Raw genomic sequence first — 21,713 nt, 5'->3', positions numbered from 1 at the left:
CCATTCTGCAAATGATTCCCCCACCACCACCACCATTGTAAATTAGGCTAGTAAGGACAGCGGATATGAAGATTTTGGTGAGGTTCAGGAAATGTCTGTTGTTAGACTTTGCTAATCTCACGTTTGTTCCCACCTTCCACTTTTTGGCAGCCTCTTTCTTCCGAGTACCGGTGGCCACTTTAAGGTCTCGGTGTCTCTCTGTTTGAACTCAGTTTCCTTAGATTTGCATGATTAAGACACAGGCTGCCAAGATCAATACTTTAATAACATTAGTATTGGCATACCCACAGTAAAATAATAATAATTGTAAATGAACAGAAGCCTCCAGGGGATCATTAGTGAAAAGGAAATAGTTTTAACAACCCTTTAAAGTGAATTCTGGCCCCTCTAAATCTTCAGATGAGCGCTCTCTATACACACTGCTGCTCAATAGTGTATCTTTTTTTGGATATATATATATGTACACACATATATATACGGTATATATATACAGGGTGTGTGTGTGTGTGTGTATGGAGAGAGAGAGAGAGATTTACCCAGTTCCACACTTTGCCCCTGAAACAAGACACAATTTCACCACCCTGAAATAGGGGCAGCTTTTTCAAGGGTAAGGCCCCAAACCAGTTTGTCCAGTTTGGACGAGGAATCCTTATTGTAACAGTGGAAGTGGCTTCTTTTTTAAAAAAATTGAAACTGTGGGTCACCGACCTCTTTTTTGTTGTTGTTACACCAGTGGGCACATTTTGGAATTTTGAGGAAGAGCAATGGGTGCAAGTCAAGAAATAGCTACCATGGTGATGTTGCTTAACACAGAATGACTACCACATGTAAAAGAGCTGAAAAGGGGACAAAAACCACAAGAAGTGTGGGCATGCCCGTCCCTCCCCGACCATGAAAAAGTATACATACACCAGCCACTTCCGATCCTGGCATCCAGTGAAACGTGAGCATTCCAGGGCAGAGAGACCAAAGCAGTGCAAAGACTGAGAAGCAAGGTCAAGCAGCCTCTTGTGCATTGTGGATTATTGTGGGAATATACACCTTTCACAGGCAGCATAAGAGGTACTCTGTTTGCAACCCCTGTTTTAAACATTCAAAAAGTTGCTGAATTGAGACCACTGGTGGGCTCCTCTCCTCTTCCTCCACATCCCCTCCCATGTTTACAATTAAATCCATGGCCACTGGAACAGAACTCCAGCTGCCTCCATGTTTCTCCAATCCCAGAATGCTTCTGGAATTCCAGAGGCAACATTCTTAATGGTTGCTGTGCATAATAAATGTGCCCGGGGGGGGGGGGTTGCCTTCACCTGTCCAAAGGCCACTCATTTTCCAGATAGTCATCATTCCTTCTGAGGCAGTAATTGCTGCTTGTAAACATCTGTGATCCTTTTGAGGATAGTTACCTTCTTTAATCATTTGTTGCTTAACTGGATCACAATAAAAATAATAGTTAAACAGCCTTGCCCTGTGGAAGAGCAGAGCAATGACTCTAAAGGATAATTGGTGTAATGCACAGTTTTACAAAGATGAAAGCTGCCCACCTAGACCTTTCTGGGCACTGTTAAGTACATTAGGGTGATATTGCTTGGAAGAGTCCATTGAAGGCAAATTAATCGCAAGTGAGTGATCAGTGTAATGCAAAGTGACAGTCAGCAGGAGGTCCTACTAAAAAACCATTTCTATAAATCTTGTATTGATGTCCCCCCCCCCTTTATACATATCAGGCTTTACTCTGAAAGCTTGGAGGTTAGCAAACCTAATTCCTTGTAAAGTATATCCAGTGCTTAATAAGGTCTCAATTAACAACTCAATTGAGTGCAGTCCTCCATTGGGGTGGGTGGGTAGGGTTGCATGAGTGAAGCTGGAAATCTAATCTTTTGTCAGGAGCCATCTGGAGCTTGTACCAGGAGGAAACAAGGCAGGGCAGTGTTTTCAGCACCATGGAAAGCTCCTAGTGAGCACTGTCCTCCAACAAAGGCTAGAGGTGAACCTAAGAGTCTCTGGGTCCAGCCTATTCACCCTTAGCTTCACCCGCTTTCCTGAGGTGGGTGAATCCTTAAAAGAGTAACGTCCCACCCCATTGCTCCTTCTTTCTATGAGCAGACACAGTGAAATAGAAGGCACTTGATTCAGGTAAATCACACCTGGGGAAAGGCATCCATGAGAGTCCTGGCACAGATTCTGCAGGCTTCTGATCTCTAGCCTCAGATCTAATGCCAGGAACCCTGTCCAGTTGCCCCCAATGATCTCAGCAATTGACTTGGGGTGTACAGGACAAAATGATTACCCTGTATCACATTATGCAACTCACTCACTGCCTCTTTTTCCTTCCCCAGCAGGGGGCAACAACACATAAATCATCCAGAAGGGGGAAAGGCTCCTTTGCTAGTGTTGAAATTTACATGGCTGACAGCTCAGAAGCTAAGAGGATAAGATCACATGGCCACAGAGTGGTGTAACTCTATCCCTTGGCATCTCTGTGATGAAAACCCTCTATGCTTGGCAGTGGAAGAGAGATAGAAAGCCCCTTCAGTTTGAAAGTGGAAGTGCCTGTGGTGGTGCATGACTCCAATCCAGGCATAGGCAAACTTGGCCCTCCAGATGTTTTGGGACAACAACTCCCATCATCCCTGACCCCTGGTCCTGTTAACTAGGAATGATGGGAGTTGTCGTCCCAAAACATCTGGAGGGCCAAGTTTGCCTATGCCTGCTCCAATCTTTTCTATGCAATAAGCCCACAACTTATGCACATTTAACTTGTATGCATTCAGCTTTATATGTGTGGCAAAATGTTTGTAAAAAGTGGACAGGGTTCTGGGAAAGATGACACTGGCAATCCCACCTGCCGTTGAACCCAATGCATTTTGACTGTACACGATTTTGACTTTAGGCACGATCCACGGAACATAACCTCCGTGCAAATCACAGGCTTAATGTATCTATCATTTTTTCAGTGCAAAGTCCAGAAAAGTTCATTTTAACCACAGAAATTCCATAGAGTTTCAGCTACCTTTTTCATGGGAAATGATGCCTTAGGCTGCAGTAGAGGAAGGACTGATGAGCCAATTTTTAACATAGATAAGGAGGCCTTTACCCTTACAGTGTGTAGTGAGTCTTCTACCCATACCATACACCCTCCCAGTCACACCCTGGTCTTTCCCACCATTGGCATGTGGTCCCTGGAATGTTGCCCAGAATGGAATTTGGCCCTCTCTTGCTTTAACACACACACACACACACACACACACACACACACACACACACACACCAAAGTACAGGTTCTAGCTTGCTAACCCAATGAGAACAATGAAGATCTGCCTCTGTGTCTCCATCAACAGTTCATATTCTGTCCTGGAGACACATGTTGGATTAATCTTTTTCCCATTCACCCCAAAGGTTCTGTTATTGTCCTATGCTAAAACAGAAGAAAAGCAGGGCACTAATAAGACTAAAACTGACCAAGATCTTTCTTGAAAATGTTTAAGCTAGCCGTTGACTTCGAACAATGGACTGCAAATCCATGCTAATGCTTCATAGGAATAGGATCACACCTCCTCTTAGAAGGCTAGTGTTTCCTGTGCCTGGGATTCTCCTTCTGCCTGGTAGATAATTCTGCAGCGACACATCCTAATGCTTTTTGAGTTAGTGAATCAATTCCATTTTTGCTCATTGCAAGCCTGAATGGCTGGCAGGAACTTGCAATTCATTGAGAAATGTAGGTCACTGTCTCCCAGTAACACCTAACAGTGTTTTCCTCTGAAGTTGAAATACGAAGTGGCTTCTGTGATTGAAAAACAGGGGTGGGCAGGCAACAAGAAAGGCAAGAAATGTATGCTTGGAATAGATCAATCATATTTACACAATGGTCCCCAATAGGCACTGTTCGTGAGGCCAGAACAATTTGGCAGGGGGACTTGTTCTAGAATTTGAAATGTTGCCTGTCTGTTTTGTTTCGCTCAAGAATGATGGAAGGAGAATTGGGGGGGGGGTGACAGGTGTGCTTAGACAAGGAGCAAGGAGGAACCAGCGCACAATGTCTTCCCAATAACAGGGGTCAGCCAAACATTGCAAGAATCTAGAGCAATTGAATGGCCAATGGAGAACCCTTAATGCCCAGCTCCAAAGCTGGCCACAATTTCTTGGTCCTTCCTGGCCAGATATAAATAAGTGGGACCTGCAACACTAAATTGTACTGTGGAGTGCTCTCATTCATAGCCACACAATTTCCCATTCTATTCTCAACCCCAGGTTTTCTGTTTCCCATAGTCAGTTAACATTACCTGGCCTCTGAGCATTTTCAGTTCTCATTGTCTGTTGTTGTTGTTTTGTCCTTGTTTGGTATTTTCCCTATACTTTTAATTATTATTATTTTAAAAAGTACTGCTGCAAACAGGGCCAGATTTAGGTTTGATGAGGCCCTAAGCTACAGAAGGTAATGGGGCCCTTTAGGGAGCAGGCTAGCAGGTGGGGCCCATTACTCACATCATAGGAGCCTACACAACACAAAACACTGTTGCTGTATGTAGGTTTTATTTTATTTGCTTTTTATCTTGTATTTTGGAAATGTACATCCAGGTCTTTTTCCTTTAAAAAATTTTAGGGCCCCCAAGAGAGTGGGGCCCTAAGCCAAAGCTTGTTTAGCTCATACGTAAATCTGGCACTGACTGCAAAGATTGGGACTCCCCCATGCCTGCTGATACTTTTGTCCATCTGGGTGGTGCTGTTTTTTCTGCATAACAATGTAGTGATTCTACAAATCATCACTGTGTCGTTGCAAAGGTACTAAGTAACTGTCTCATCAGAGCAAGGATTTCCACTTGTGTGATGGGACTTCCACATCTCCTTCCCCCTTTGCACCCCACACTCTCCCCAAGATGGTTGGGAAGACCCCCCCCAGAACAGATTTTGGGGGTGCACAGAGGTGGGGAAATCCCTTTGTGCAAGCAGAAATCCTTGCACTGGTGGGACAGCTACTTAATGCTACATTCTGGACAAGCCAAAATGTTTCTGAAATTGCTGGTGCAGAGACAGAGGCTATGTACTGGCTTAAAATATAGCGAGGTCATTTCCCACCCCCTCTGTGCTTCAAGGCACATTTTCATGTTGAGCAGCAGACAGAGGGTAGGGATATCTTCACCTGATTTGCATGACCTGTTTGGTTTCTTCACACCCATTCTGTTCCTATTCATGAAGCTGTCATGTGCTTACACACTGCTTTGAGAGAAAATGCACATACCAGCAATATCTGGATATATATATATATATATATATATATATATATATATATATATATATATATACTAGCTGGCCCTGCATGCGTTGCTGTGCGTTAGTCTGTGAAATGGAGGGTAATAGTCCCCCTTCAGATCCCCCTGAGCCTCAGAGTCCCCCTGAGTCGAGGCGAGATACTGTGGAGAGGGCAGGTTACATCCCTGTGTCTCCCCCCACCCTGTTCTGACCCATTACGTATCCCTGCCCCCTATTCGGCCCCCCACCCCCAGGCAGGCCCCTACCTCCACTTGGCAATGTTGGGCCTTGTTGCTGGAAAAGGCCTGTTTTCAGTTGGTTTGGTCTTCAACACCTCTGCCGGATGGATGGATGTGAGTGGTGGATCTCATGGTGGAGGCGGGGTTCGTGGGTGTGGTGTAGATTTCACAGGAAGGGTTGGGTGTACTGTGGGAGGAAATCCACTTGAGGGCGCTGTTTTACTTTGTTGAAAAAGAGGTTTGTACCTGTGGAGGTGTGAGATTTGAGGGATTTTTTTTCTAACAACGCTTGGGGAGTGGCCTGGATCGTTGTGTCAAAATTTCAGGATGATCGGTCAAGCAGTTACGGAGAAAAATGGATCCCGTACTTTCACGATTTTTACATTTATATATATATAGATGGATTGTGGCTAACATTAAGTGTGCATGGCTTCAAACTTTGCTGGTGGGAGCATGCTGAAAGCAGAGTAAACGGTAATACACACATGCAGCCAGAGACTTTGTATTTTCTCCTCCCTTCCCCGCTCTCCACCATGCATTCAGATGCTCTTTTCTTTCAATGCAAGTATGCGATGCCAAGTGTTGATGCAGAATAATTGCTTTGCCAGTTTTCTAAGAACCGGCTTTGATATTTGCATTAGGGATCCACTTACCCAAGACCTTCACCAGCACCACGGCGCTACTTCAAAGACGCCTTATCTATGCTCTTGGTAATGTGCTTTGCCCTTTGGAAAACTAATCAGTTAAATCTGATCCTCTTTAATGTTGACATGATTTGCAGCAAGAGAACTGTCACAGTGCATTTCAATTAGGTTTGATTTCCTTACCTAAAAGGTCTTAAAAGCTAATTGCCACAGAGTGCCTTTGTCTCCCCATCGCAGAGGGAGACACGATTATCCGAGGGGCTGGGGAGAGGAAACGCCTGGGACTCGCACAACTTTGCAGTCGCTAAGGAGTGCATCTAAAAGGGTAAGGGGATCGTGTTACATGGTGCTTTGGTAAAGGACAAGAACGCGTCGTTTTAAATGCAAGGAGGAGAAGGGAGTGAGATAGATATGGCTCAAGTGCAGAGATTCTCCCATGCTGGGATCCATTTTGCCAGCAGAAGGACTGTAAGGAAGTGATACTGTGGTATCTAAGAACAATGCAGTGTGTATGCTCTCCTCAAGGAGTTGACAGGGTACAAACCTAAGCCTAATCTATATACTGTTACAAAAGTCGTGTGCTGCCCCCACTCTCTGCAAGATTCCTGAGGGTTCCAGGCACTTACCCAGGGTCCGTGTTCGCTTGCTGAATTGAGACATAGCGAAGGCTCTTGTATCTTTAAGAAATATGGTTTATTCACCTATTTACACCTTCAGTCTGCATGGAGGGAGACCAGATCTTACACCATAGTCATTTCAAGAAAGGCTTGTTTCCCCCACAGCAGTGCAAACAGCCCTCAGCCAGCCTGCCCAAGATGGATCCCAGTCTTTCTTCTTCTTCCTAGAACACCCTGCTAAAACTTTTTTCTTGTCACCTCACACCCAGTTACCCTGGAACCTTCCAAATCCCCTGTTCACATCTCAGGGCAAGGAGGAGATTATTTCTCCTTTCACATCCCCAAATAATCAAAAACCTACCATTTATTAATTTCTAGGGTTTGGGAAGTACCCCTCCCAATAGCAATATATATATCAGTAATAGGGTGTTCCTCACCCCAACCCCATCTCCTAAGCCTAATAGCAGCATGGAGGAAGCATGGCTAGTCAGAAAGGACTTAGCCATCTATCCCATCACACTGCCATCACAATAAAAAGTATCTCCCACACCTATTATTATTATTATTATTATTATTATTATTATTATTATTAAAAGCTGCCTTTGTCTCTAAGGAGACACCTTTAACATCACAGGTACTTCACTGTTTTCTCCCTAAGTAAGTGTGTGCAAGATTGTGGCCTTAGGCATTTGCTTTTACTTCAGTATTATTTCATTTACAGTATATACTGTACAGTATGCATTTTTATACTGTTGCAAGCAGCCCTTGGGGTGCATAAATTGGCATTAGCCTCATAAGCATCATCTGGCACTTGGTTTGCACTAAAAATAAATTTGTTGTTGTTTTGTTATTTAGTCGTATAGTCGTGTCTGACTCTTTGTGACCCCATGGACCAGAGCAGCCAGGCACTCCTGTCTTCCACTGTCTCCCGCAGTTTGGTCAGACTCATGTTGGTAGCTTCGAGAAAGCCACTTCCGCATCTCACAGAGGTGGCATTGTGGGCGTGGCCTGAGCGATCTCTCGCGATGGGGGCTGAGCGCTCAGCCCCCTCGCGAGACAGGAGTTCCCGCCTCCGTCATACCCGGGGCTGACCAATAGGGTTGGCTGGGAGGCGGGGCTTCCCCTCTTTTAAACAAGCCGGAGGCGGGAACTCTGCCTCTTTCGCCCCGCCATAATTCAAAAGTATCTATTCTTTGACGATCAGCCTTCTTTATGGTCCAGCTCTCACTTCCATACATCACTACTGGGAAAACCATAGCTTTAACTATGGTTGTAGGCAAGGTGATGTCTCTGCTTTTTAAGATGCTGTCTAGGTTTGTCATTGCTTTTCTCCCAAGAAGCAGGCATCTTTTAATTTTGTGACTGCTGTCACCATTGCAGTGATCATGGAACCCAAGAGAGTAAAATCTCTCACTGCCTCCATTTCTTCCCTGCTGCCCATTCATTGAGCAAGCAACGGTTTCACAGAATGGCTCATTCTAAAATACTTAGGTTTTCCCACTGTTATGACTTCTTTTTTTGAAATTCAATAATCAGTAATAAGTAATAATAAGTAATAATGCAATAAGTAATAAGTAATAATGAAAAAAATTCTGCTTACAGTTTGAAAGACTGGTTGAACAAGAACACTCTAAAGATAAATCAGAGGAGCTGGTTTAATATGGATGGGGAGGGAATTCCCTAACATTGGTGCTGCTATGCTGAATACTCTGAATAAGCTTTTTTCACACAAGGACCACACTCCCCTGTGGTTGTCCTTCTAAAGGTCGCATGCTAACGGTGGATGGAGCCTGAGGCAGAACAGGGCGGATCTCTGTGTGTTTGCATTTTCTAGCTAAGCGAAAGCCAGGGGTTTCAACATCCATCCCCATATCTCTCCATCCATGCACCTGGTACCCCTGGAATCTTGTACTGCTGAGAGGTTTGGGCAGTGCTGTGGTCTAAACCACTGACCCTCTTGGGCTTGCCAATCAGAAGGTTGGCAGTTCGAATCCCCGCAATGGGGTGAGCTCCCGTCACTCTGTCCCAGCTCCTGCCAACCTAGCAGTTTGAAAGCATACCAATGCAATTAGATAAATAGATACCACTGCGGCGGGAAGGTAAACAGTGTTTCTGTGCGCTCTGGTTTCTATCACAGTGTTCCGTTGTGCCAGAAGAGGTTTAGTCATGCTGGCCACATGACCCTGAAAGCTATCTGTGGACAAATGCCAGCTCCCTTGGCCTAAAAGCAAGATGATTGCCGCAACCCCATAGTTGCCTTTGACTGGACTTAACCGTCCAGGGGTCCTTTACCTTTTTACCTTTTAGTGTGTAACAATATATTTTTTGCCAATGTTTCTTTTAATTCTAATTTTCAGCTTTTGTGCATTACCTATTATTGCTGTGGTGCTTGTCCACAAGTAAAATTTTGTTGTTCATGATTATTTGCTTTACTAACTAACCAGAGAAGCATCTATTAGAAATTGCTGTTGTTGTCATAGCAGGTCCATATGTAACGTCCTATTATGCAAATGTGATTTCACTTGGTTTAAAAGAGGACACCACGAACCAAAATAGAACATCAAAAGAACCCTGTTCATTCAGAAAATTCAGAAACTAATTGACTTTGACAGGTTTATGCAACAGTAACTATATCCTAACATTGCAACTGTCAGTAATCCAGTTCCCCTTAAGGAGTGACCCATATAAGGTAGGAGGAAAACCTCATGGACAAGCAGGAAAGTGTACAATCTTTCTTTGGAAATAATGAATACAGAATGTAATCAGAGAGCAGAAGTAACTAATCATCAAGCATGCAAGCGTATTAGCACCCCAGCCCTGCTCATTGCTGAGATCTCTGCCGGTGATGCTGACCTAATTTAATTTTTTGCCCAGCTAGCCGTAGAATTGAATCATAAGCATGTTCTGGTTAGCTCAGTATTTGCTTAGGCTTTTGAGTTCCTAAAGTGGTGAGATTTGCAATGATAATTGTATTTTTCCTGCTTTTATTTATTACATTATGTCCCTAGTTCTGTGACCACTTAGGGAAAATGTGCATGGCTTCTTGTTTCTTGATTCATAACGAAAGAATTAAAAAGAAAGGAGACTCGCAGCACTTTTCAAAAAACAACCAAACTCAGTAATTCAACCCCTGTTACTTTTAATGTTTGCTATAAAATAAAATCCCCCCGAATATTGCAGTTTTGTTTTGATGAGACTTTGTAAATGTTATCACACTGTTATGAGTATGATTTAAATTTTGCGGGTTATTACACTTAATGTGGCATAAAACACTTAATCCAGTTGCATTCAAAAGCAGTCTCACATTTCATCCCTGGGCCAGAAGGATAAACTTGATTGCATTCTTCTGTTAACAAAATATGATATTGAAGAGAAGGCATAAGTGGGGGGGGGGGTTTAAAGAGATTCTAGTGATTTGAAAGCACACTTAGGCTTTTAAAATGTATTTCTTTGTGTTTATCTCAAATATCTATTTTCAGTGGATTTAATATGTTAATTATTCAAGGTGATGCTTTTCTGCAAACTGTTAAATGCCTCTATATTTTCCCTTTGGACAGGAGCCTCAAAACATGTAAATTACAAAAGTTTAGAAATTAGTGTAGATGAAAATAGATTGTTACAGTGTGTGTGTGTGTGTGTGTGTGTGTGTGTGTACACCCCCCCCAAATGAAGAGCACTAGTTGGTGTGCCTGTGGAGCTGTGGCTCTGGAAGTGTGAGCCATAAAACCTGGGGCAACAGCAACCTTTGGCATCTGGTGTAAGGAAGAGGACTCCAATTCCACCAAGAAATTGTACTGGGGTATCTGAGCTGGACATACCACAGCTTTCGGTAGGCAGCTACAGAGCCTGAAATGTGTGAGCTCACAAATTCTAAAATGGTGGCAAGAGCTAATCCAAATAATATTTCCCGTTAACCCCGATTCCTGAAATGGCCAACATTCCTCCCACGGGTGGCCTTTCCGCAACCTCCTCTTCAGGGTGTGGTTAAAGAGTTATATTTTTAACTTTTCCTTTTGTGCTTGTGAAATGATTTGGATGAATTTCATGAGCAGAAGGGTGGTGGCAGATGGCAAGGGAAGGAATAAGAGTAATCCATAGCTACCAAGAGGGTATAACATGTATCGTATTTCAGGGGAGGCAGGCTGGCATCCAAAACTACATCGAAATCACAAATGAGCCCGTAGGGGGAAATGCAAGGGAACATTAGGCTGGCTTCCTGAAAAGACAGGAGTTCTGTGGAAGCCAAAGGTGACTAATGGATGGCAGACTTCAGTTTCATTCATTGTTGAGTTGAGGTTTGGACGATTCCTGTCTCCTTGTTACACTTGCATAGAATCTGATTCTTAACTTGAGTCCCTTTAGGTTCAGCTTTAGGCTAATTCACACCTGGATATAGATCATTTGATTTCTCACAGCTCATCATGTGACCTTCCCTGGTTCCTTTGAGAGGAACGGTGAGATATAAATGGAATGAACAAATAAAAAGCCCTTTGTTTGAGCTATTACAGTGGTACCTTGACTTACGAAAGCGATCTATTCCGCGGTGCTCTTCGTAAGTGTGACGATCACCCAAATTTAGGGACAGCATAGAAGGAGTTAAAGGGATTAGCCAGTTAGAACCCTAGGGGGCGGGGTTAGGAGGACTATATAAACCCACCCCTGGGAGGAGAAGCGGTTGTTGTTGTTGTTGGGGCTGGTAGGGGGAGGTTTGAGGAGGTGTGGCTGAGAGTTCGGGGGGGGCAGTTGAGAGAGTCAGAGGGTGAGGCAGAGGTAGCGAGGTAACCAGAAGGGAGAGAGAGTTTGGAACTGTTATTGATTATAAACTATAGGTATAGGCCGGTATAGGAACTGTTCTGAAAGAAAATAAGAACTAATCTTTTGGAAACCACATGCTTATGTACTAAATCTAAATAAACATAGTTTGTTCCAACGTTACCCCTGACTGGAGTGAGTGGAGAGATTACCAGACATATACTGGTTGGCGGCAGCGGAATTAAAACGTGGTTGGTGCAGGTACCAACGGACCGTGAAATGTCTGGGGGTTCTGTGCAGGTTGAGGTAACCGCCGCAGTAAGTCGAATTCTTCGGTTGTCGAAGCGCCCGTTTTGCGCATGCGCAAAGCACGATTTTGTGCTTCTGCGCATGCACGTAGAACATGCGCGGGGCAAAAAGACTTCTGGGTTTGCCGACTTCGGAAGTCGAAACCTTCAGAAGTCGAGTCATTCAGATGTCGAGATACCACTGTATTGGATGAGATACAAACCCTTTGTCATCTTGGTATTTGATTGGGGATGGCTGTGCTCACTCATGCAAGTCTTCAACCGATGCTCCTTTGACTGATAAATATGTACATGTGAACTCACATGGTATCCAATGATTGTTGGAAACCACTCTGGTGCCCACAGCGCTCAAAGCATCTTTGCCGAATTGTTTGTGCTAATGTTCAGCAAGGAGGGCAGCATTAGAAGCAGCTGCAGCTGCTAAAATGGATGATGTAACAGGGTCAGAAAGTGTATCCAGACAGTACAACTAACCCCCTTTTCCTTTAATGATTTAAACCACTTTAGCTATTGCATTCACACTTGGAATTGGTGTCCCTGTGGCAAATTTCCAATCCTGTTGCAATGTCATATATTGGAACACAAATAAAATTGATAAGGGTAAGCATAAAAGCATAATTCAAAAAAAAATCTAGACTGAATGGACTAGACAGGCTATTGACATGATTCAGCAGGGCATTTCTTATGCTCTTAACATTCCTGAAGCACCAGGAAACACTTCAGGGAAATCTTGGGACAGCCTGATCCAAATCTCTCTTCATCTCGGGAAATTCTCAAATCTCTTTAAGGCATTACTTTTTGTCTTGGGATTTGGGGTTCATCTGCATCTGATATACTTTTCTGGCTTTTATATGTTTTTGGTGAGGCACGGGGCTAATGTGAAGAAACTTATTTTGGTACACTAACAGTGCAGTCTTGTGTAAACTCAGAAGTAAACCCCACTATGTTCAATAAACTTTCTCCCACGTAAGTGTGCAATTTGGCTGAAATCTTTTGTACGCTTTTTCCAGGAGTTAGCTGGTGGAACACAGTCAACATATATGGGATTGTTCTGAACATACGAAATTGTGAAAGATAATGTCTAACTGTTGGTAATTTCCTGTGTTTTCTTTGTGGGGCTTATTCAGTGGTTTAAATTGATGTTGTGCTAATTAAATAACACCTACAGGAACCAGGAGCAAATTGCATTCTGTGCAAGCTACTCCTCAGGTGCTGTGTGTCAATTGCTAACATTCAGCTCATTAGCCGTAATAAAGTCAATATGTGTTTACAAAGCTAGAAGCAGCTGGAATATCACCCTCCTCTCTCAGTTGCTGTTTGTAGCTGACACAGCCTTCATGGGCATATATGTGAGTATCTGGTAGAGAATAGTCAATAAATGTCTGATTTGCGACAATAACTTTTGCATTTTTAACCCAATTTGCTAGAGAAACTAAAACGAGAAACTCCAGAGAGGTATATTGTGGATATGAGACACACAGAGCTTTCACTTCATACACTATCATAGTCAAATCATTGTTGGATGATGTTAGTGACCAATGGTTGAGCGTGTTCCTAAGAAGGTGCAGTGCACGGAAATGGATATTTTCAGTGGAATTTTGCTTAAATGTGCTCAGAATAAAAGTACTAGGCTTGGACCCAAACTTGGAAGTCTATGAATAGAACAGAGTTTCCTCCACAGTCTTCTGCATAGGGTGGCCAGACTCAATAGAGGACAGGACTTCTGTGCCTTTAATTGCCCTGCTCTCTTTTGAGTCTGGAAACCTTAAAGAGAAACCAGCAGACCCTTTGTTTCATTTCCAAGCAAAGGGTCTGCTGGTTTCTCTTTAAGGTTTCCAGACTCAAAAGAGAGCAGGGCAATTAAAGGCACAGAAGTCCTGTCCTCTATTGAGTCTGGCAACCCTACTTCTGCACCCATGGAAATCTTTAGGAGATCCTATATATTGTCCTGGGAGGCAACATGTAGTGGTGGTTATGGCACTGAAGGAGGAAGGGGGTGATTGAAAGCTGGGGCACCCCCAGCCCACTTACTCTCATGTTGTTAGATTCAAGCCATACTCTCTTCAGGCTACAACAATTTTCAAACTGGATTCCCCCCCTCCTGCTTTTAGGAAATAATATTTTTAATCTATATTTTAGTGATATCCCCCCCCACTTCCTGTTACAGACATAGTCACTTTGGCATTTCACCACAAAGGTAGAAACATTAGACAAAAACTGACGGTGGCAGCAACAGCTAGGGTGGGGAATCACCTCATTCATTAGAACAGGTGAATAGTATCTGAATGTAGAAAAAAGGAGTGAAAAATTCCCGGTGGAGGAAACATGATAATACCCTAACTTTTGATTCAATTCCCAATCTTCTGCTGGCATTCTCAATGAAAGCTCACATGACACCCCCTCAGTGCAGCGTTGACTTTCGTTGATCGTTCAAGCCTTTTGTTTTTAGCCATTCTCTTCCAAATCTTGTAGGACGTTTTAATTTAGCCCTGTTTATAACGAGGTTTCGCAAATCTACGCAGTTACACAGCTGTGTGCCTTAGAGAATTTGAATATATCCAGCAAAAAAAGGCAAAAATACAACCAAGACCAAAATGTTTGGTGAATAGTTTAACTTATGAATCATATTTGTTATTATGTATTTATGAACTTTTATTCCACCTGGCTTCTGAAGAGCTCAGAGCACCACACATGGTTATGGTGTCCCCATCTGACCTTCACAGCAACCCTAAATAAAGTGAGAGACTGACAAGCCCAGCATCACCCAGTGAGCTGAGTGGTTGATATGGGATTTGAACCTGGCTCTCTCCACTCATAGGAATAGCCCTGCTAGCATAGAACAAGGGCTCTTTTTGTCCACTGTATCTGACAATTGCTTGCTTCTGGGAAGCCCAAAAGCAGAGGATGAAGAAGTTGGACTGCTATACAGAACCAAGTTGCCTCAAACTGAAAATTGGGCCCTTAGTCCCATGTGGTAGACAATTCTTCCACTAGAGATTTGACAGACATCCTCGGTGGTGTCCAATGTTAGAACAGACCTATAGAAATAAATGGACTTGAGTAACTCTCTTTAAAATATTTATATTTTATTAAGGTGATTTCAGTTAAAAGAAATAAAGTGATACAGAAAAAAAAGAAGGAAAAGTGAGAGGGAGAAAAACAACAACCACAAAGATTCATATAAAAATGAAAATATACAAAAGAGAGAGAGAGAGCAATATATGATATCCCCATACATTCTTGTACAAATTGGTGTAGTGTTATTGTCCTAGTGCTTATGTAAATGCTAATAGCCTACTACATTTTGTATAAACTCATTCCAAATGTTATCATATTTATCCATGCAGAGTCTGTGCCTGTAAGCAGTCTATTCATAAATTGCCAGTGATGATGTATCATCAGCCCATTGACTGAAGGGTATCATATCTTTATTTTCTTTTTCCCAGTTCCTCAATATCAATCTCTTGGCCACCATTAGGGCATGGAAAATCCATTTCCGTTGTCCCAGCGATAATTTCCATACCGCAGGTATATAATTCAATAAGATATTCTCCGCTGAAAGATCCAACTTTTTCTGCAGTCATAGTTACAGAGTCCAACACTTCCCCCCAAAACTTGTTAAGTAAAGAACATTGTGCAAACATGTGTTTCAGAGAGGCATTGTCCTTCCCACATGGACTTGAGCATCTCTGAGGGCTCACACACTTATCTTAGCAGTGCTTTTTTTCTATTAAAAAAAATAGGTTTTCCTACTCATATTGAAATACTGCCACTCAATGAGGCCAAACTTAGATTCACAAAATGTTTAGGGATATGCGTACCCCTGCGTAACCCCCCCCCAGGAGAAAAAAGCACTGCCTTTAACATTGAACGGCACTTTGGGTTTTCTGTGAATTGCCGTTTGCTGCAATCCAGTGGTAAAGAGCAGGTTTTTGTGGGGGAAATGCCAGGGCAAAAAAACAAGCAACAAACCCAAACACTTGGACATGACACTTTAAAACACAGACCTGTGCCTAGAAACGTGGCACAAAAGGAAGTCGGGGTGAGCCCCGAGAATCTAAATTGTGGCAGTAATTCCCACAGGTTAATGATGGGCTGTGCTTTATTTTCTCCGTCCAAAATCGATAGTTCTGTTGTTGCTTATATCTCATCAAAGGCACCATGAAGACTTTTCAACACTGTGCCTCCCCCAGATCTTCCTCTTGTGGAAAGTCTCTGTGTGTTTCAGTTCCGATAAACGGCAGGAGCAGCAGCAGGCAGCTGAGCTGCATCCCAAAGGAGCCGGTCTCAGCAGTTCTGGGACCAGTTATGCAGGCATGCTCTGTATTTCTCTGTTGGCTTAGAAACCAGTGTGGTTAGAGTGAATCACACCCCAACGAGAAAATGAGACAATCAGTGTCTTGCACATGCAGGTGGAGACATCAGCCAGATCTGAAAAAAATAAAGAAGCCAGGAAATTATCCAAGGTACAATGTTGTATTTTTTTCCTTCCCCCCCCAACCTCCCTGCCCCTTAAAAAAAACACACACACAAAATAGAACAAGTTGTATATTAAGTAAGACGAAGAATTACAGTGTGTGCAATATCATGGCTTTTACCGTTCAATCCTATCCATATCTACTCAGAAGCAAGCACAATTTACTCCAGTGAGACTTGCTCTCTGGTAAGTGTGCAAAGGATTGCAACCATAGTGGCTTCAAACCTGGTTTTATATAGTATTTGATTTTATATTTGGGCAACCCGTTTTTTTAAAAAAAGCTTAGCATAGCATGTATCTTGATTGCATTAGTTTTTTTAACTAAAATAATAATCTGAATGAGATATTGCAAGCTGGGTGGAGGTATATCTCCCAATTTCTAAGCATTTCATTCAACTAAACTTCCTTGCAACCTCCTTTTGAAAGTGTTCTGTTTTTGGTACCTCAATCAAAGCCATCTTTTCATGTGAACCAGCCCTATCGGCTTCCAAGTGAATTTACTTGCAATAATGCTTATTCACTAGATACACGCTTCGGGTATTTTTGATACAGTGGTGGTTAATGCTACATTTTAGCCACCAGGATGATAAATGACCACAAGTGATTAAAAGGTGCTATTTTCCAGTTCTTAGGTATCTAATTTAATAAGAGCATAATTGTTTTTCCACTTTAATGTTCTCTTCAATTCAGCTGTGGTTTAGAGTTTGCTATGGTGTTAATAACAGGAAAGCAAATTAATCTGATTTGGGGGGGGAGGGGTGAAATTTTACTTTCACTTTACCTCAGGCCCCCCCCCCCAGCCATTTCATCTGACCCCTGAGTGCCCTATAAAATACTCATCAAGGTGTTTTCAAGAAGCTATTGGTTCATGGTTTCCTTCATAGCCTTGCTACTGTTTCATTCAAATAAATCCTATAGTTCAAGAACAGTTTCGCTCAAAAGTGGGGGAAGCATTTTCTTCAACTCTCAGATGTAGGCAGCTCTGCATTTGAATGCTGTGTTTTGATTTGGATTGGCATGCAATATTCAGTCGTGTCTCTGAGCACATGTGTTCCATAATATGTTCAAATGATTTAATTTATGCTGCTGCTCCCGCTTGCACCCCCCAAAAATGTATTATTTATTTTAGTAAATCTTTATCTCAAAGAAGGCTATGGGTGGCAAACAATACAGTTAAAAATAAACACGAGCATAAAAGCAATGCAATTAAAAAATAAAATAAAAATACCTTTAAAAACTTTAAAACATGTAAAGCAAGCACATGCTGTCATTTGTAGCTCAGCTAAAGCAGTTTTCTAGAATCTCAGTCAGGCTATTAAGCAAATTGGAGTGACATAGAATGTTTCCCATTTACCCTTTACAATATAGATAACTACGGTACTTTTTCATACCTCAATAGAATTAAACGTTGTTACTGAGAAAGGCTAATTTGACATATAAATTTAAAAAATAAAAAAATTCTATTAAATATTATGGTTTATATTTTTTAAAAAAAAATGGTCTGAAATTAAATGATTCCCCATTTCCTGTATTTCATTATCCTGTCTCCAATGACCATCTTCTGCAATAGCATTCAGTATTTTCAGGGATAATCTAATATTCTTAGCATCTGGGGAATTCCAAAGTATTGTGCTGAGAAACTTTGTTTTGTAGAATGCTTAATCTAATATATTCAAACAAAATGAAGTCGGATTTAATATTCTGTTTGGAAATTGTTTCAGAGAGGGGCAAATTCATCCAACATTTGAACACCCCTCCCACCATTGGTAGTTTAAAAGTCTACAAACAGAACACTTGTTGCTTTGCATGCCTCTGTCTTGGTATTGTCATCTGAGAAGTTTATAAATTAGCAAGGAAGGGGAGATCACCCCTCCGTATGTCCTTTTTTGTGCACTCATAAAGATCTGTGCTCATGATTGTATCAAAGCAGCTTTCAATACTGTTTGGGCTTGCAAAAGTTTCTAGGAGGACATACTGCTTTCTTGCCAATCAGAGCATGTCCCATAACTTCCTGTTGAAATCCTGACACTTTATACACCACAAATGTTCTGGTTTATTTTATTTTTGACCCCACTTTTGTTGCGCTGTACTAGAAGATCGCCCCTCCAAATGGCAATAATGCAACAACACTGGGGACACATTGCAAACCATCTAATAAAGTAGAATTATGTCTGGTATAAATCCACCACTGTTATTGCATCAGTGACATGCTCCTGAATATACCATTAAACAAGCAAACACACACACCTGTCTGGAGGGTCCCTAAAGCTAGTTTTCATGAGAAGATAGTGACCAATGGGGGTGAGATTACTTACAGTTGATGTGATGTGAACAGAGAAGAAAAGTCTTGTAAAAAGAGAGACACAGGGTCTAATTTGTTCCGGACCTCATCAGGACAGAAACCAACCAATAACCTTTCTTTGCTAGCAGAAGTGAATCTCAGAGTGTATGGTGAAATAGCAGTATAGAAAATGTAAAGAAAAGGGGCTTCTCAGCATGTACAGTGCATCTTAACTTGCCCCCCAAGAGCAACAATCTCCATCTACATGTTTTGGATTAAGGAACTGGGAGTTCTAATACAAATCACACTAGTAAGAGTGAGCTCTTGCAACAGATATGTGTGATTTTCATCAGGTTCATGTTTTGGGTCCAAAATGTGTCATTTTGGAGGATGCAAAAAGCTTCCTAAAAGTAGCAGCGTGACTCTAGGCCATAACTATCCTATGGAATGTGTTCAGGTATGTACCATAAATTTAATTTTGTGCAATCACAGTGTATTAAATTGCACAGTCCCCCTAACACAACAAGCCATCAAAATGATTTTAATTTTTTTTTCAGTTAGAAAAGTAGTAGGGAAATGCACTGAAAAGTCTAAATAGCCACAAGCAAATCAGCTTGTATAAAGGTAAAGGGACCCCTGACCATTAGGTCCAGTCGTAACCGACTCTGGGGTTGTGCCGTCATCTCGCGTTATTGGCCAAGGGAGCCGGCGTACAGCTTCCAGGTCATGTGGCCAACAAGACAAAGAAGCTTCTGGTGAACTAGAGCAGCACACGAAAACGCTGTTTACCTTCCCGCTGGAGCGGTACCTATTTATCTACTTGCACCTTGACGTGCTTTCGAACTGCTAGGTTGGCAGGAGCTGGGACTGAGCAACGGGAACTCACCCCGTCGTGGAGATTCGAAACGCCGACCTCCTGATCAGCAAGCCCTAGGCTCTGTGGTTTAACCCACAGTGCCACCTGTGTACCTTGTATACCCATAGTCATATAACCACCCTATTCAGCACCAATGCTCAATTAAGACCAGGCATAGCCTAACCTCAGCAAATGCTTTGTGCAAGCAGATCAGGATGAAATCTCAATAAACAGATAATCTGAAGGGGTCCATAAGTTGGGGACCAACTTTTGCATACGCAATGGGGCTTTCATTTTCTCTTCTGTCCCCTCCAGCCCTCTGCATGCCCTCAAAATATGCTCTGGAAGGTTGGAGGGGGACCCTCCAGAGCAGGCATCCCCAAACTTCGGCCCTCCAGATGTTTTGGACTACAATTCCCATCATCCAGGGACTTAGCCAGGATGAAAATTAGGAGGCCAATGGGCGGGGCCAATGGGCGGGGAGGGGCCACAACGGGGAAAGGAAAGCTCCCTTCTCCCTTGCCAGCTTTCCCTCCAACCGCCCCGGCGATCGAGGAGGGGGAGGAGGGGATCGGAGCAGCACGCTTTCGGGCTGCTCCGACCCCCTCCTCCCCCTCCGCGATCGGCAGGGGCGAGGGGGCGCCAGGATCAGCCCGAAATCGAGCTGCTCCGACTCCCTCCTCCCCCTCCGCGATCGGCAGGGGCGAGGGGGCGCCAGGATCAGCCTGAAATCGGGCTGCTCCGATCTCCTCCTCCCCCTCTGCAATTGCCGGGGCGGGCGGAGGGAAAGCCCCAGAGCCGCGCAAAGCGTCTGGCTGGCTTTCCCTCCGCCCGCCCCACAGCCAGCCGGCTAGAAGGGGCGTCTCCCTTCTCCCTTGCTGGCTGTGGGGCGGGCGGAGGGAAAGCCAGCCAAACGCTTTGCGCGGCTCTGGGGCTTTCCCTCCGCCCGCCCCACAGCCAGCCAGGGAGAAGGGAGACGGCACCGGGCAGCCAGCGGGGCAGGCTGGCCAGCGGCCCTGCTTCTAGGGGGGGCAATTGCCCCCTCCTGCCCCCCTGCCTACGCCCATGCCATCATCCCTGACCACTGGTCCTGTTAGCTAGGGATCATGGGAGTTGTAGGCCAAAACATCTGGAGGGCTGCAGTTTGGGGATGCCTGCTCCAGAGCATATATTTTGGAGCTACACAGGGGGAGGAGAGAAAATGGAAGTTCTGCTTCCAAGTGAAACTCTGCTTGTACAGCATTTTTTTTACCTGTTACCTCTGAAGCAAAGCAGGTGTTTGGTTACCCTTCTTGAGGATAACCAAGGAGACAGAGAAAGGCCACCTGTCAGATGTACCCAGAAAGAAAAATAGAGGCATTCAGCAACTCCAAAAGCAACACTTCCTCACCGCTAAATGAAGTGCCTGCTTTTCCATTCACTTTCTTATCTGTAGAGTTCATGCAACGAGGCAAACGGAGGGGCAAAGTACAAGGTAAACAACCCCAACTAGAAGGAAGTTAATTAGCTCATGTTTGCACATGGCTTCCAGCCTCTAAGCCTTATATAAAGTTTAGCCTGGTCTGTGATTCATTATGTTGAAAGAGGAAGGAGGTTCACCGGAGTAAATGGTGGTGACAGCCGTCTAGAATTTGAATTTCTTTCCCGACGTTTTTTTTAAAGTGTTGCATGAAATTGAACTTTCAAACTATGTTGTTGTTGTTCATAAAAAGAAAGACCATGATTTACAGAGTAATCTTTATTTTCATTATTTTGTGTCAAAATATACACTTCTGACTCTTGTAGAGCTTCTGGGTGTGGTCATGTCTGGATGTCCTATCTGAAAGGTCTAGGCAACTTGAGTGAGGCTGGCACTCCCTTAGAGACATAAAGATACAGGCATAGGCAAACATCTCTCCTCTCCCCATGATCAAGAATCCTGCAAGAGCAGGAATTCCAATCCTGGAAAGAGGTGCCCTATATAGCCTCAAAGTTGGATTATTGCAATGCACTCTGTATGGAACCACCTTTGGGATTCATTTGGAAACTGCATCAAGTTCACCAGGACAGTTTCCAAGAACATAGTACACACATTCTGAACAAGCTGCAGTGGCTGCCAGTTTGCAGTGGCCAAGCCAAGTCCAAGGTACTTGTTTGGACTTGCCAAGCTCTATTTTGGAATACCTAGCCCAGATGTTCCAATCGAGCTAGGATGCCCACATTTGCCAAGCATCTGCTGTGTGGGAGCATGCGAGAGGGGGTTCTCAGTACTAGCATGCCAACTGTGTCTCCTTAATATCTAAGTTTCTCTGT

The 21,713-nt window shown here is 43.4% G+C and overlaps 1 protein-coding gene across 2 annotated transcripts in view; it reads left to right on the top strand.

Annotated features, from left to right (window-relative positions):
* Positions 1 to 21,713, top strand: part of PTPRR (protein tyrosine phosphatase receptor type R) — a 106,968-nt gene that overhangs the window by 40,250 nt on the left and 45,005 nt on the right. Inside the window, exon 1 of one of the 2 annotated variants that reach the window (XM_088676728.1) lies at positions 16,118 to 16,273. The exons of the other annotated variant lie outside the window; for it this stretch is intronic. Within the exon in view, the coding sequence (XP_088532854.1) occupies positions 16,214 to 16,273 (60 nt within the window). The 5' untranslated portion in view covers positions 16,118 to 16,213. Of the gene's footprint in view, positions 1 to 16,117; positions 16,274 to 21,713 lie in introns of those variants that run through there. 2 annotated transcript variants of the gene reach the window in all.

This window comes from Zootoca vivipara, chromosome 9, assembly GCF_965207765.1.
Source record: "Zootoca vivipara chromosome 9, rZooViv2.hap1.1, whole genome shotgun sequence".
NCBI lineage: Eukaryota > Metazoa > Chordata > Lepidosauria > Squamata > Lacertidae > Zootoca > Zootoca vivipara.
The sequence above is the reverse complement of the archived record's forward strand: the minus strand, read 5'-3'. Positions and strand labels throughout refer to the sequence as shown.